Raw genomic sequence first — 15,967 nt, forward strand, 5'->3', positions numbered from 1 at the left:
TGCCAACCCGTTTTGTTTGTTCTTTGTTACTGATTGAGAGTTCAATCATCCAATCCACCAAACAATTCAAAACAAGAATCAATATCAAAAGGAAAATACACTGTTTAGCATTGGCAGAGAATTTTGTCAAATTTTACTTGGGCGTACCCACATAATCTAGCCTGGATACCAGCCTGAACTCCGCCCACAAAATGTTTGGTCTGGGAGATTCAGTCTGGAGTCGAGCTAGTTGGGAGGGATTCAAGCCCACCGAAAAGTGATCTGACCAATAAAATTGTAAGGGAGGGCTTTATACGTTGATGGACAGATATAGATAGAATAGCCTATACATCGGACAAAGATGGCGCCGTCTCGGGAGCTTAGTGGGACATATTTTATAGGATTTAAGCTATCTACACGACTTTTTTTATGTCTACATTGACTCGGTTAGTTGTGTATACGCAAAACGAGTGTTGCCAAAGATTGTAGGTCTTAACTGAAGCACTCTAGACCATTATTGATCGGTTATGCTAACGCGTAGACAAAAAAAACATTGAAACAAATGGTAGCTTCTAGCCTTGAGTGCTAATTAAGTAACGTGAGCAGGCATATCTCAACAGATATTGACAGCGCATTCATTTTGAAAGAGGAACAGAGAAACGCGATCAAGGCATTTGTCGATTGAAAAGATGTTTTTGCCGTCCTTCCTACGGGATCAGGTAAAAGTTTAATCTATCAGATGGTAATAATACTACGTTGCTCTGATTGGTTCTAGGTATCCAATTCAGCAAAGAGGAATTTTCTTTCCTGGTTCGTTGAAACACGCCCCATAATCACAGCCCAATGGTTCGGTCTCAGACTCATATTCTGACTAGAATTATGAGTATGACATCGTCAGGCTACACATAATCAGCTGTGCTGCTCATTCGACAAATGCATGATCCTTACAAGTTGGACATCGTTGTAAAGGTAAATAACCAGGCTTTCCAACGATATGAAATACAATGCCAATTAGCATTGTAACAACAGAGCAGTGGTGGTCCGTCAGGGCCTTCAAGGCCTTCTCTGCTGGCCTAAACATCATCAGAAAATAAATGTAATAAAATACATTTAATTTTAATATTTTCTTTTCATAAATATGTATTCAATTATTCCCCATAGTCCATTATCTTCATTTCATAGCTTCCAGCGTTGTTAATTTATGTTAGAGCTTTCATCCAATCATATTTCAGCTATCAAGTGTTGCCACGCTCCGAGAAACCTTCCCCGAGAACAGAATTCTTCCCTGAGGCCTTCAGAATTCACATTGAAGGCCCGTGTACATCTGATTGGTTTTCACAACTGGCTGTTTCAGTTCATTTAAGTTGAATGAACTGAAACAGACAGTTGTGACAACCAATCAGATTTCGAGTTGGCGACACTGGGCCTTCTAGAAGGCCCGGAAGATTTCTTTCCTCGCGTTGAACGTGACACGTAAACGTCCTTTGATTGGATACTGAGGCAGACCGGTGCAGTGCTTCAGTGCTCAGTTTAGCTGGCTAATGCGAAAACGACGTACATCGGTTTCAATGCTTATTATACTAGTTGTTTCAATTGGTAAGACTAAATATAATTACATTAACCAACTCAAATAAACTAGTTTACACCAACTTGATAATTCCAGTTTTTGATACAATTACAACGCCATTTTCAAGACGGAACTTTCAAGAAAAACTGGATATCTTGAGGATGGGAAGTTTAATGAAACTGCTTTGCAGGTGGGACAATGCGATGTTTAGTGGACAAACTTGTTTAAGCTCACATAGGCTACTTTCGGTGGACTTAATAAAACTTTGTAGACTAATCCCTGAAAATCGCCTTTTATTTTTAAGTTGTGACAGTAATATCCAAGCTATCATATAATAGCGATAATATGAGAGTTTACTACTCTTAATGTATTGTTAATACGGGTGTATTGATTTTAAATGCTCCGGAAATATTAATAAAGTACTCGACTATGTTAAGGAGATGCAATGCTCACTTATACTGCCTTTCTGTATAAATATAATGGTTCGAGAGCCATGGCGTCATAATGATGGTATTAGGAGGTGGATTCACTCAGTTTAAAGTCGTGTAGCCTAGGACATCGCTGAAGGCCCAGTCGTGAAATGCACGGTCCGCCACTGCAACAGAGAAATAAAATGGGGCAGCCGTGGCCTATGGGGGTGGCCTTTTAGGGTGGCCGGTTCGATCCCCGACCAGTAGGAAAAATGTGGGCGGGGGAAGTGGTAGAGCACTGCTCTGCCCTTGAGCAAGGCACCTAACCCCGATCACTGCTCCCCGGGCGCTGCCAATGGCAGCTCACTGCTCCGGGTTATCAGGCAGGTAATGGAGATGACGGGGCATGAAACACCCTGGAGCTCAGATCAAACACATCCTGCTCTGGACATGATGGGCTGTGATGGGAGATTCTGGGTCTTGAAATGGTCTTGATGTTGTTCTGCCCTCTGATCTCTGTGTGCAGAATTATTTTTCCAAGGATGCCAAGCTGTAAGAGCATTACCCATGGCCATGGATATATATATTTTTAGGTCAGAACACCAAACCACTGCCTTAATATAAACCATTTACACATATTTTGTCATATAATGGAGAGTGGGGATTTTCTTTTCAATAAGCCAAATGGAAAAAGGGCAATTCTATTACCAACACGGCAGTTAAAGGGTGCAGATGACTCTGGGCCCCGGGGAGGCAGCAGGCCAAGGTCTATGAATAAATAGTGTGTTGGAGAGGAGAGCGGTTTTGATATGTGCAAATGGAACATGAGTTGTGTGTGCATTGCAGTGTGCAAATGGCCAGTCAGAGATGTGTGTGTGTATGTGTGTGTGTGTGTGTGTGTGTGGGGGGGGGGGGTTCTTGGAGATCATCTTGGCCAGGCTCAAGTAAGACACACAGTTGGTATGCAGAGGCCACCTAGCTGTTCTAGCTTGTTCCAGCTGTTGTAACTTAAGTTATAGAGAGATATGTTAGATTCCTTGTGCTATTGGTTGGGCCAAACCCCTCACTTCCACATGCAAGTACTCATACCCAACAACCTAGCATTACAACCATCATACCAATACATATAACAATACTCAATAACAACAGCAACAAAGATGCCTTTGTGAGCATTTCACTGGCGTTGTCAAATTGGAAATACAGGATTGGTGGTCTTCCTGCCGAGCGTTTCTGCCTGACGCACCTCCTCCGGTGCCGTTGGAAATCAGGTGTACCTGAACATCATTTTGGGCCTACTTGATCATCAGCTGGGGACCACCGGTCATTGATGTTTCGCTCCTTTAACCCCAGGACATCGACCGGTGGCGGAGCGATGGCTGGGAATTCTCCCTGCCAACCCCACTGATGCCCTAGGTGTTACTCGGCCCCCAGCTCCTATACTTCCTCCGCAGCCACAACCAGAAGCTGCCCTTCTCGGCCTCCTCCGCCAGCTCTCCGATGGCCAGCTCCTGTGCACCCCAGGTCTCGGAGCAGGCGAGAGGTTGAAGAGCCAACAAAGCCCCTACACCCCACCTCTACAGGTCATATAGTGGCTTTCCAGCCAGCCTCCCTGCACTCAGTCAAGTTATCAAGTGCCTTTCTTTCAAGTGCCTTTGCCTTTCTTTCTAGTGTGTTGGAGAGAAGAGCTGTTTTGTAATTTAAGTTATAGGGAGATATGTTACATTCCTTGTGCTATTGGTTTGGCATTTCAGTGGCCAAACCCCTCACTGTCACATGCAAGTACTCATACCCAACAACCTAGAGAGCACTTCAACCATCATACCAATACATATAACAATACTTAATAGCAACAGCAACAAAGATGCCTTTGTGAGCATTTCACTGGGGTTGTCAAGTCGCCAAGCGCCTTCCTCAGTCAGTGTTCCTTTGAATAAGGCCCATCTAGAAGACTCAACAGTGGTGTTTGGCGCCCCAGGCCCACCCCCTCCCATCCGCCCAATGGATTGACCCAGAGACACACCAATCTGGCATCACAGAGCCAACAGTGACGAGGGCTGACTGTTGCGTCGCCTCATGTCACCTGTGTCTGGGTCAAAAAGTTCAACTTTAACACAACGGAGATTTAGAGCCAACTAGTACATACCTACTTCGCCTGTGTGAGAAGAAATCATTTTCATTTTACTCATTTAACTCATCAGAACCATTTAACACCGCTCTCGCTCACCACAGACGGTTTCGTAGGACATGTCTTATAAGAAGTTAAAAAAAAAAACATTTAAAACAGCTCATAGAAAATGGCTCAATCTGACCATGGGAAAGTGTGGGAGAAAAAGATGATTAGTGCATGGAGAGATGATGTACCCTGTGATGCAAAGGTTTTCAATCCATGTATTCTTCATTCCAGTAGGTCAAGAATATACATACAAGTGCCTCTTATTCACTCATTTGAACTTCTTTGAGTTTTTAACTCAGTACCTGTTATTCACACATTGATTTATGTTTTCTGAGTGCAAAATCTGAAATATATCTACAGAGAAGATGAGGCTTTGGCTGCCTTCTAGTGCTTTTTTAATTAACACTGCTACAGCCTTCAGTCATCAGATGATAAGACCATTAACTTTGATATCAGACGGGTCGAGCATCGAGTTCGGTCCTTGGAATCGTCACCTCTCTTTAGCTTTCACCGGATTGAGCTTGAGTTTGATGAGCACAGCGGTCCTTGCTGTGTGATCTTGATGTAAGTGCTTATTAATAAGGATTTAAGAAGGAAGTATTTAGAATGGGCCTCATTTAGTTTGGAATACTTTATGGCTATTCCGCTCATTAATCCCCTCTTGTGAATTTAGATGTATTATGTTTTTTAGTCTTTGGCAGGGAAATGTCATCGTAGAGGTGGAGGGGGCTGATTTAATATTTAAAGCACACATCTTCCTGAGACCTGCTAAGGGCTAAAAATTCCTCACTTCACAATATCTTAGAAAGACAGACTCAATTTGTTTCTGAATAATGTGTCCTGATTACATGTTCTGATTGTGATTATTCTGCCTTGAAGTTTAACCACTTTTCTTCTCCTGCTTTCCTGTAGCTTCCCTGCGCAAGCACAGCGCCTCCCACTGGCGGATGCAGAACATCGCGCAGGAGTCCATCGACAGCTCTGACGATGAGTTCTTTGACGCTAGAGGTTGGTAGTACTCTTCCTCTGCCATCCTTTCTCTGTCTCTCTCTCTCTCTTTGTATGTCTCTTGTTCACTCTCACAGTCTCAGACATTGTCTCTGGCATAAGGGTATTGTGTCTGATTGTTGTGGCTTTGTAACTGCACAGGAAAAGGGTTTTTGCTGGCTTTCAGAGGTGTTTCATAAAGTACATGGAATTGCAATCAGTCACGGTTGAACACACCTGGGAATAGGGACATTTGGGGGGAAATCCACGCATGAGGAGCCAATGGAGGTCTGTGTTTACCAGGCTGTGGGGCTGTTGGCCTGATTGAGTTAAGAGGGGAGAACGTGATTGCTAATGCCAGACCCCTGCTGCAAAATTACCCCTCTGCGATAGGGACCACACATGCCAATCTCCAGTAAAGGGGTGTGTGTGTGTGTGTGTGTGTGTGTCTGTGTGCGTGTGCGTGTGCGTGTGCGTGTGCGTGTGCGTTTGCGCGTGCGTGTGTGGGGATACCATAAACATGAAAAAGTACAACGTGCCATTTTCATCCAACTTGCATAGGCCTACTGTGTTCCTGACATGCCAATGACATAGTGATAGCCTGCCAAACCTCATGGTAATAACCCACTGATGTGCTCTACATGGGGGCGGTTTGCAGCAGATTGAACCGCTGTTCATCCTTGCTTTCAGCAGCCATACTCTCTCTCTCTCTCTCTCTCTGTCTGTCTGTTTTTCTGTGTCACAACACGAGAGAAAGACGCTGTTGAAAGAATCCCCCCATAGTTCCTCCTGTTGCTGCTCAGTGGGAGCTGTGAACGTGGGTGTGATGGAACAGTTGACTCACCCCCAGAGCGGGGAGGAATATTTGGTAGATATTTTGTGTGTGCGTGTGCGCAGACTTTCATCAGGTCATAAGGATTGTACTGGTCGGGGCTGGGCTGAGCGCGATCGGGGAAGTGATGGATTGTGAAGGTCACTCACACCTCCTGGAGCAGAGGGGTTATCGGGGAGGGAGCAACTGTGACCAGCATAGCAACATCCGCAGGCTTGGTCCTATGCAGCTACACCGCTACAGTGCAGCCCTTCCCCTGACTATCACCCTCACTTTCCACTGCAATGGAAACATCTTGGACATAATAATGCAGTGAATCCTGATTAGCAAGTCCCTGATACTGACACTGCTGGAGGCCATTATGTGCCTCCTCACACTGAGCAAAGATGTTAACAAGACCAACCTTGGCACTGCACTGGTCTGAGATGTCTCTGTCTGCGCATGACACAGTGACACCGGTGTGGCAGCGGAGTCTGGGGAAGGAAACAGAATTTACACCCCTGGGGTGGCACTTGAAGTTCCTCATCCTGTGCAGAGATTCTCTCTAATGATCTATAACACACATGGGAATAGGCACTAAAGGAAGTGTGTGTGTGTGTGTGTGTGTGTGTGTGTGTGTGTGTGTGTGTGTGTGTGTGTGTGCGTGCGTGCGTGCGTGCGTGCGTGCGTGCGTGCGTGCGTGCGTGCGTGCGTGCGTGCGTGCGTGCGTGCGTGCGTGCGTGCGTGCGTGCGTGCGTGCGTGCGTGCGTGCGTGCGTGCGTGCGTGCGTGCGTGCGTGCGTGCGTGCGTGCGTGCGTGCGTGCGTGCGTGCGTGCGTGCGTGCGTGCGTGCGTGCGTGCGTGCGTGCGTGCGTGCGTGCGTGCGTGCGTGCGTGCGTGCGTGCGTGCGTGCGTGCGTGCGTGCGTGCAGGAGGAGGAGGAGGAGGAGGAGGAGGAGGAGTTACATTAAGTCCAGATGTTTGTGCTGAATAGAAATAGGGGGGAAAGTGGCAGCCAGTGGTCTCCTGTGCTTTCATGTCAACTTCCATTATTCTCTGAGTGATTCCTCTGATTAGGTCGCCTTTCACAGGCTCAGCTTCTCTCTGACATCAGTGGAGCCTCAGATTCCGGTGCCTGATTGGTGCATAATTGGGAGCGATTTGTTTTTTCGGCAGCTCAGGCAGGCACTCACAGGGACGTGCTGACGGTGCTGGATCCAACAGTGGAGGGAGTGTTCAGGGGTTTATCTTTTTTTGCTAGCATTCTCGCCCGCAAAAGAGGCAGGTTCTCTGTAACAGCCAGACGTGACCTTTAAAGAATCCTGAACAAGTAAATAGAGTTCTCTTAATATAGCAACTTCATAACCATCTTCCTGTATTTGAACTGGTCCTGTGGCAGCCTTCTGCAAAGGAACTCTTACACTGTAAAGGCCTGAGGACCGTAATTGAGTTTGACCGCGTGCTTGCTCTCTAGCCTTGTCTGCCTATGGTTTGGTGTGTAATGTTGATGACCCGGGGTCTGCTTCCCTGGTATGTGTCTGCTAAGGGCAGGGTCGACTGCTGGTGAGGAGCATCTGGGAAAAAGCACTGTCTTCTCCTTTCTCCCTACAAACACAGATATAACCATAAGATAAAGAAAGACTTTAGAGGGGAAAAATGAAAGAGTGGGTGTGAGATCAGAGGTGGAGAAAGAGCAAGAAAAGACAATAATAGTCAGGCTGGTTTATGCATCATTCTTCTCAGCCCACTGTGGTGAGTCTCCTGGAGGTTTATATATTCTTAGGTGATTAATGTCATCTCTTGCACTATAAGCTGCACAAGGGTGCACAATTTAGCCGTGAAAATGTATTAGACTGTCAGAATAAGGGGCTATGCTAAATGGATGATCTGTAGGTTATAGAAGAACAGAATAAAATGTAATGCAGTGGTTCACTTTTAGGTTTCATCAGGCTTTGCAGTTGTAGCATTTCAGGGATGGGTTTTTTAAATGGGAAAAAAATCAGACATCATTTTTTAAGTTTTTTATGCCTGTAACAGTCAAGTATAGTATTCTGGACTGTGTTCTTGTTGAAGGTAGTGCTGTTTTTGGTCTGCTGATTTGGGAGAGTTCGGACAGAAATCTCCTGCTGTTTTCTTGTGCAAGTCTAGTGCCAGGATGGGTAAGTGTGTGTGTGTGTGTGTGTGTGTGTGTGTGTGTGTGTGTGTGTGTGTGGATGTGTGTGTGTGTGTGTGTATATTTCCTGTGCATGTCTTGTGTCAGGATAGGTTAGTGTGTGTGTGTGTGTGTGTTTGTGTGTGTGTGTGTGTGTGTGTGTGTGTGTGTGTGTGTGTGTTTTTGTGTGTGTGTGTGTGTGTGTATATTTCCTGTGCATGTCTTGTGTCAGGATGGGTTTGGTCACATGGTTAGGGATAGAACTGATTTACCGGAGGGGCTTCTGTGATGTCACCACCTGTGGCTAATTGGCAGGAACTGACGCCTGCCCCCCCACCCCCCCTTTTGATGCCAGTCCGTGACACCATAGCTTCTTGCGTTACTTTGAGTTTCATCGCCAACCAAAAAGATGAGCAAAACTGAACCCTCAGAACAACACGACTCACTCGCGTCACAAGCTGACACACACACACAGACACACAAACACACATCCACACACGTCAGGCGTTCTTACAAGTTATTTACATGACCTAGGAAGAGTGCACTAAGAGGTCAGGGTTTATTTTGTTCAAATTGCGAGCTGCGGAAGGCTTTTAGTTTTAGTTAACAAACAAAACATAAACAACGAAGAGCTGGCTCCGCTGGTAACACTCGTCAGTATGTGTGTGAGTATGGGCACGACAGAGACAGAGATAGAGATAGAGGCTCATTTTGTTTGTGTGAATGCATGTGTGATTTCATCTGTGTGACTTCTTATTTAGTTTGTTTTTAAATCAGTCAGTCAAAGTGTGTGTGGAAATTACTGAGTGTTTGTTTGTGTTGTCCTGTGAGCTTTATTTATCTGTACGTGCTTATGGTTGAATGCTTTCTGTTGTGCTGTGTGTGTGTGTATGTGTTTGTTTGTGTGTGTGTGTATGTGTGTATGTGTTTGTCTCTCTGTGTTTTTGTCTGTGTGTTTGTGTGATGGGGATACCATAAACATGAAAAAGAGCCATTTTCATTTTTGTGTTAGTTTCTCTGTGTGTTTGTGTGTGTGTGTGTGGGGGGGAGGGGGTTGTGTGTGTGTGTGTGAAAGGACAGGCAGTCAGGGGAGATGATCACAGGGGTGTGGTGTGGACAGGCGTCTGGTTGTCACTTAGCACACACACCCACAGACCCAGGGGAGGTGCCACCATTGTCTGATTGCCTCCATTCCCCCCATCTGACCGTGGGCTGTGGCGGAGTGATAAGCTCACCGTCAGGCCAGAGATCGCCAGGGCCTCTCACGTCTACTGAGCAATTAGGCCTGGAATCCCCATGCTGTTGGCACCAGTCTGTTCAAGTACACTAGCTGTAGTGTGTGTGTGTGTGTGTGTGTGTGTGTGTGTGTGGTCATGGTAGTTGTGTGGTACTACTAAAAGTCCAAATGTTATGGCCAGGCACTGTAAGGGAGGTCATGAAGGTAATGGATCACTATCCATATACTTAGTATTTCTAGTGGTCATTTCATCTATATTAAATATACATTTGTATTATATGCCAACGACAGTACGAGCATTCTGATTGGCTAATGGGTTGTCATGCCAGCTGCGTATTGACGTCCTCGCCGGTCTGATAAGTATTGTTATTGCCCTCCAGTGACGTCATCTTAAAAATGAGCGATACCATGTACCAAGTACTAAACATTACATCCTTAAAAATAAGCGATATTAAAAGACAAACAGCCATGAGCATGTAAAGTTTAGTACTGATAGAATCAGGACTCCTATTATGAAATGATCTGTGAGCAGGAAACCAGTTGAATGTTGTGGTACCATGACAGTTGATGACAGTTGAAGAATAAAGACTCAAGAACTCGTGAACATTGTGATATCGGGTTATACTATATAGGACTTAGTACAAGTCAGTACAATTCAGAAGCAGCGAAAATGTGTTATTGAAAGTGGTGAATACTATACTACTATAGTTTGAGTCACTTGTCTTTTACTGTAAATTAAAGCCATTTTCGCTGAGCCCTTCTGTCAGTTTGTACCATTTATTTTCATTTACAAAATGAAAAGAGCTAAAGATGCCATATAATAAACAACTTACTAACCTCGACCGTTCGGTCATGCAGGGAAATATCAGACTTCGGCTGCATGACCTCACTCTAGGTGAAAAGGATGAGGTGGAGGAGGTGCAGGGTGGCTGGCTTGAGACTGATGGAGGTGGTCGATGAGACACACTGGTCCAATCAGGGTAACAGTTCAAGTCTTTATTGGAGGACTGTAGGATGGTTGGGTGTGTGTGTGGTAGGAAGCTAGGAAGGTGTGTGAGGAGGGAAGGTAGGAAGGTGTGTGGAGGGGTGGTGTGTGGAAGGATGGTGTGTGGAAGGATGGTGTGTGTGGTTTTTAGGAAGGGAAAATCATACGAATCAGTGCCAAACAATACATTCAACAAAAGGGTGCCACAGCATACAACGTGTGCTCAAATCATAAAATACAAAAAGGTAAATCAAACAATGTGCCGCATCATAACTATAAAACAGGTCTCGGCCTACACAGGCAATACAGAAGTAAACCAACTTAGGAGCATAAACTTACATGAGACAGACAACGCACACAGAAAAAGCACATGGAAACAGCATTCAGGATTGTGTCTCTGTGTGAAAACCGGTGTAGCTTTTGAAGGTGGTGGCGGGGTGGCAGGTGATCATGGCTGATTGGACCTAAGTGAAACCAGGTGGGGAACTTAACAGGCTGGGAAAGGGGCGTGGCCGTGAGTGTGAGGGAAACCGGAAAGGTGAGGATCTTAACAGCCGCCCCCAAATTTGTCGAGCAAATTTGAAAATAATGGGTGGGGGGCATCGTGCCGTCCAATGAGCAAAAGATTGGGGGTCACCGGCTCTGGGTCAGCAAACGTGCGTCGGTAGGCGGGCAGAGAATCGGACAGGACCCAGGGTCAGGCGGCCATCCAGGGTGATGGCCGAGGAGGGGCAAAGTGTCTGGTGGCCGGCCGGGTGGGCGGTCCAACCGGGGCAGAGTGTCTGGTGGCCAGCCGGGTGGGCGGTCCAACCGGGGCAGAGTGTCTGGTGGCCAGCCAGGTGGGCGACTGGAGTGGGGCAAATGGTCTGGCGGTTGACTGGGAGCCTTGTTCGGGGCGGGGACTGGGGCGCTCTGGGCGATGACTGGGGCTCTCAGGACAGGGGCGCTCAGGACAGGGGCGCTCAGGACAGGGGCGCTCAGGGCTGGGACAGGGGCGCTCAGGACAGGGGTGCTCAGGGCTGGGACAGGGGCGCTCAGGACAGGGGCGCTCAGGGCTGGGACAGGGGCGCTCAGGACAGGGGCGCTCTGGGCTGGGACAGGGGCGCTCAGGGCTGGGACAGGGGCGCTCAGGACAGGGGCGCTCAGGGCTGGGACAGGGGCGCTCTGGGCTGGGACAGGGGCGCTCAGGACAGGGGCGCTCAGGGCTGGGACAGGGGCGCTCAGGACAGGGGCGCTCTGGGCTGGGGCGTTCAGGGCGATGACAGGGGCGCTCTGGGCGAGGACTGGGGCGCAGGGGGCGCTCAGGACAGGGGGGCTCAGGACAGGGGCGCTCAGGACAGGGGCGCTCAGGGCTGGGACAGGGGTGCTCAGGGCGAGGACTGGGGCGTTCAGGGCGATGACAGGGGCGCTCTGGGCGAGGACTGGGGCGCAGGGGGCGCTCAGGACAGGGGCGCATGGGGCACTCAGGACAGGGGTGCTCCCAGGACAGGGGCGCTCAGGACAGGGGCGCTCAGGACAGGGGCGCAAGAGGATGCTGCTACTTGGGGCCGTGGGTATAGAGGCAGGGGGATGGAAATGACCAAGGCGAGGAGTGGGGACTATCTTCCATCAGGTACTGCAGGAGTAGTAGTCTGTTCCGATTTCTGAATTCTACAAGTAACTGCCGTAGGAGCGCAGTTGTAGGATCGGGAACTGGGGCTGCCAGATAGTCATGAGAGGGTGCTGGGGCTCCCTCAGAAGGGTGAGGTGAGGAAGGTCGACTTCTCTTCGGTGCAGGCAGTTCGGCCTCCACTGGCGGCTCCTCATCCTCAGAGTCGCAATGGAGCAGGACGAGGTCGACGCAGCGAACAGAAGGCCGGGTTTGCCGGCGTGGGCGCTCGGGTTGAGGTGCAGGCGGTGGAGGACTGGACGCCATCGGTCATCAGGACTCCGGCTCGAAGGACCATGAAAAGGAGGAGGTGGAGGAGGTGCAGGGTGGCTGGCTTGAGACAGATGGAGGTGGTGGATGAGACACACTGGTCCAGTCAGGGTAACAGTTCAAGTCTTTATTGGAGGACTGTAGGATGGTTGGGTGTGTGTGTGTGTGTGTGGTAGGAAGCTAGGAAGGTGTGTAAGGAGGGAAGGTGTGTGGAAGGATGGTGGGTGTGGTTTCTAGGAAGGGAAAATCGTACGAATCAGTGCCAAACAATACATTCAACAAAAGGGTGCCACAGCATACAACGTGTGCTTAAATCATAAAATACAAAAAGGTAAATCAAACAATGTGTCGCATCATAACTAAAGAACAGGTCTTGGCCTACACAGGCAATACAGAAGTAAACCAACTTCGGAGCATAAACTGACAACGCACACGGAAAGAGCACATGGAAACAGCATTCAGGATTGTGTCTCTGAGTGAAAAGAAGGGGCTGTGAGCACAGGTGCAGTTTTTAAAGGTGGTGGCAGGGTGGCAGGTGATCAGGGCTAATTAGAATTATTGAAACCAGGTGGGGAAATTAACAGGCTGGAAAAGCGTGTGGCGGTGAGTGTGAGGGAAACAGGGAAGGTGAGAATCTTTCTAACACTAGGTTTAGTAATATTTGTAGGATCATATGAGTGGAGGCCAGCTATCCCTGATGAGACCATTGAACCCTATTTGCTTCTGTGACGAATATCCACATATGTGAAGATTACATTTGAGCACAAGGCATAGGTTAGCACCAGGTCTAGTTAAATCTCTATTCAGCTTCTATGTTTTAGAACAGAATAAGAGCGGTTTCAAAACATCACAAGCTGCACATGCTCAGTCGGCCAGATACTGAATTCATGGCAGAATGGGAGCTGCTCTTGTGAGGGAGTCGAAGTAAATCTTCTCTTTTCACACACTCACAAACACATGACAGGGCTGGCATGTGATGCTTTGGCCTTGTGAGGCGATGCCGACTGTGGCTCGTTAATGTGCTATTTATGCTCCCATGAAGAGCCACGGCTGCTCAGCCTTTCACTCTAATGGATACGGATGGCTTTAATATACGCTCTTAGCTGTGGAACTGCTGGCCCAGGGCTCACAACATCGCTAGCCTGATGCCCCAAGATAGTCAAGTGTTTGATGCCAGTCAGGTTCTGTTTGATGCCAGTCCCAGCAGGAATGCCTACCAAGGAATGCCTATCTAGGGATTTAGGAAATTTGCGAGCCCTGTGGCCCTGCCTCTTTTGCTCTCTCTCTCTCCCTCTCCCCCTCCCTCCCTCTTCATCTCTCTCTGTCGCCCTTTCTCTCTCTCTCTCCCCCTCCCTCCCTCTTCCTCTCTCTCTGTCTCTCTTTGTTTCTCTCTCCCTCTCTCTCTCTGCATCCCTCGTTCCCTCTCTCTCATGTTTGTTTTCCCAAGGTCTATCTTCAGGTTCCCCTGGAGAAAATTATCCTTTATTTCTTTTTTCCCCTTCCCTTTTTGCACAACCATCACACTTCATCCTCCGGGAGTGAAAGTGAGCAGGAGTGGAAATGGCCACAGGTTTCCTGATGAATGAGCCGGAGTTAGGCTTAATCAAGTGTGTGCCAGCCACGCTCGGGGAATTTACGCCGCCTGCGGCGACAAATCTCCATCACATTAATCCAAGATCTGATAACCGATGTCAAGAATCTCAATGAAGAGCGATAACTGATGGCGTGTTTGTAACCAAATCATATTTACAGCTTCACTTGAGCGCTCCCTCTGATTCAAAGCAACAAAACATTTGCCACCGGAGATAGATTGCTTTATTATATTTCAACAAAGGGTTCATTCTGGTCCCATTACCAAAGGTGTAATGGTTGACCATCTCGATTTACATTTAAATGAATAGGAATAGTTGCTGCCCCTCCACTTTTTATTAATTGGGTGTTTCCTCCATGATGTTGCAGATTAGCATTACCAGTAGAGGTGCCTTTTTGTTCGGCTCTCCAGAAGTTGATGGAAGTGCAAAACCATCTCAAAACTCTTTAGTGTTTTCAAAAAGAGACCGGGAGATGCAGCATGTTACTCTATTTGAAACTCATTAGTTATGTATTGTAACTGGGTTGTCAAGTTATTGCCCTGTCACTGGTTCTTTTTCAGGGTTAGAGTTTAGTGATCGGTGTGAAAAGCATCTATTATTCCGCTGAAGTACAGTACTGTGCAAAAGTTTTAGGCAGGTGTGAAAAAATGCTATGAACTAAGAATGCTTTAAAAAATGTAAACAATAAATGTTTATTTTTTATCCATTTACATGGTAAGACTGAGCGCAGCAACAAGAAACAACGTAGTTATACTGCATCAGCAGGGTCTCTCCCAGACAAAGATTTCAAAGCAGACAGGGGTTTCAAAATGTGCAGTTCAAGCTCTTTTGAAGAAGACGTTGAGGATCGTAGACGCAGTGGTCAGCCAAGGAAACTTAATGCAGCTGATGAAAAACACATCAAGCTTATTTACCTTCGAAATCGGAAGATTTCAAGCAGTGGCATCAGCTCAGAACTGGCAGAAACCAGTGGTACCCAGGTACAGACATTTACTGTCCGGGGAAGTCTGGCCAGAAGTGGTCTTCATGGAAGAGTTGCAGCCAAAAAGCTCTACCCCGACAAGGAAACAAGGCCAAGTGACTGAACTAAGCACGAAAACATGGAAACTGGGGTGCAGAAACATGGCAGAAGGTGCTCTGGACTGATGAGTCAAAATTAGAAATATTTGGCTGTAGAAGAAGGCAGTTTGTTCGCCGAAGGGCTGGAGAGAGGTACAATAATAAGAGTCTGCAGGCAACAGTGAAGCATGGTAGAGGCTCCTTTCCAGTTTGGGGCTGCAGTTCTGCAAGTGGAGTTGGAGATTTGGTCAGGATGAATGGTGTCCTCAATGCTGAGAAATACAGGCAGATACTAATCCATCATGCAATACCATCAGGGAGGCGTATGATTAGCACCAAATGTATTCTGCAGCAGGAACATAACCCCAAACATACAACCAATGTCATTAACAACTATCTTCAGCTTAAAGAAGAACAGAAAGTCCTGCAAGTGATGGTATGACCCCCACAGAGCCCTGATCTCTACATCATCGAGTCTGTCTGGGTTTACATGAAGAGACAGAAGAATTTTAGGAAGCCTACATCCACAGAGGATCTGTGGTTAGTTTTCCAAGATGGTTGGAACAATTTACCAGCCGAGTACCTTCAAAAACTGTTCGCAAGTGTATCTGGAAGAATTGATGCTATTTTGAAGGCAAAGGGTGGTCACACCAAATATTGATTTCATTTAGAATTTTCTTCTGTTCCTTCACTGCATTTGGTTAATTTATGAAGAATTGATGAAAATAAACTGTTAACACTTCCATTTTTGAAAGCATTCTTAGTTTACAGCATTTTTTCACACCTGCCTAAAACTTTTGCACAGTACTGTACATGTCAATACTTATGTCCTTTAACACTGTTTGTCAGAACTCGTTTTGCATTTTCTAACCATGACCTGGAGGAAGTGCACTGCGTTCCATCTGTCTCACGCTTGATAAATGAAATACGGCCTGAAGTCTCATTGCTCAGTCATGATGTCTCCCAATGGCCTCCCCTGTGTCATTGTCTCAGAGGAAATGAGCTCAGTCGGCTCAGATAGGAGAGGATGAGATGGGCGGGAGCTTTAGGCTCTGTGCGCTGCCATTGTGCTCCAGCTTCATTAGACGACTAACGCTGA

At 47.2% G+C, this 15,967-nt stretch overlaps 1 protein-coding gene across 1 annotated transcript in view; it reads left to right on the plus strand.

Annotated features, from left to right (window-relative positions):
• Positions 1 to 912: 912 nt before the first annotated feature.
• Positions 913 to 15,967, plus strand: part of LOC308370419 (membrane-associated phosphatidylinositol transfer protein 3-like) — a gene marked incomplete at its 5' end in the record, with an annotated part of 96,847 nt that continues 81,792 nt past the window's right edge. The window contains 4 exons of the mRNA XM_080845071.1: positions 913 to 948; positions 2,483 to 2,508; positions 3,408 to 3,496; positions 5,042 to 5,137. Of these exons, the coding sequence (XP_080701197.1) occupies positions 913 to 948; positions 2,483 to 2,508; positions 3,408 to 3,496; positions 5,042 to 5,137 (247 nt within the window). The remainder of the gene's footprint in view (positions 949 to 2,482; positions 2,509 to 3,407; positions 3,497 to 5,041; positions 5,138 to 15,967) is intronic.

The sequence above is a fragment of the Sprattus sprattus genome (assembly GCF_963457725.1).
Source record: "Sprattus sprattus genome assembly, chromosome: 9".
Taxonomy (NCBI): Eukaryota; Metazoa; Chordata; class Actinopteri; order Clupeiformes; family Clupeidae; genus Sprattus; species Sprattus sprattus.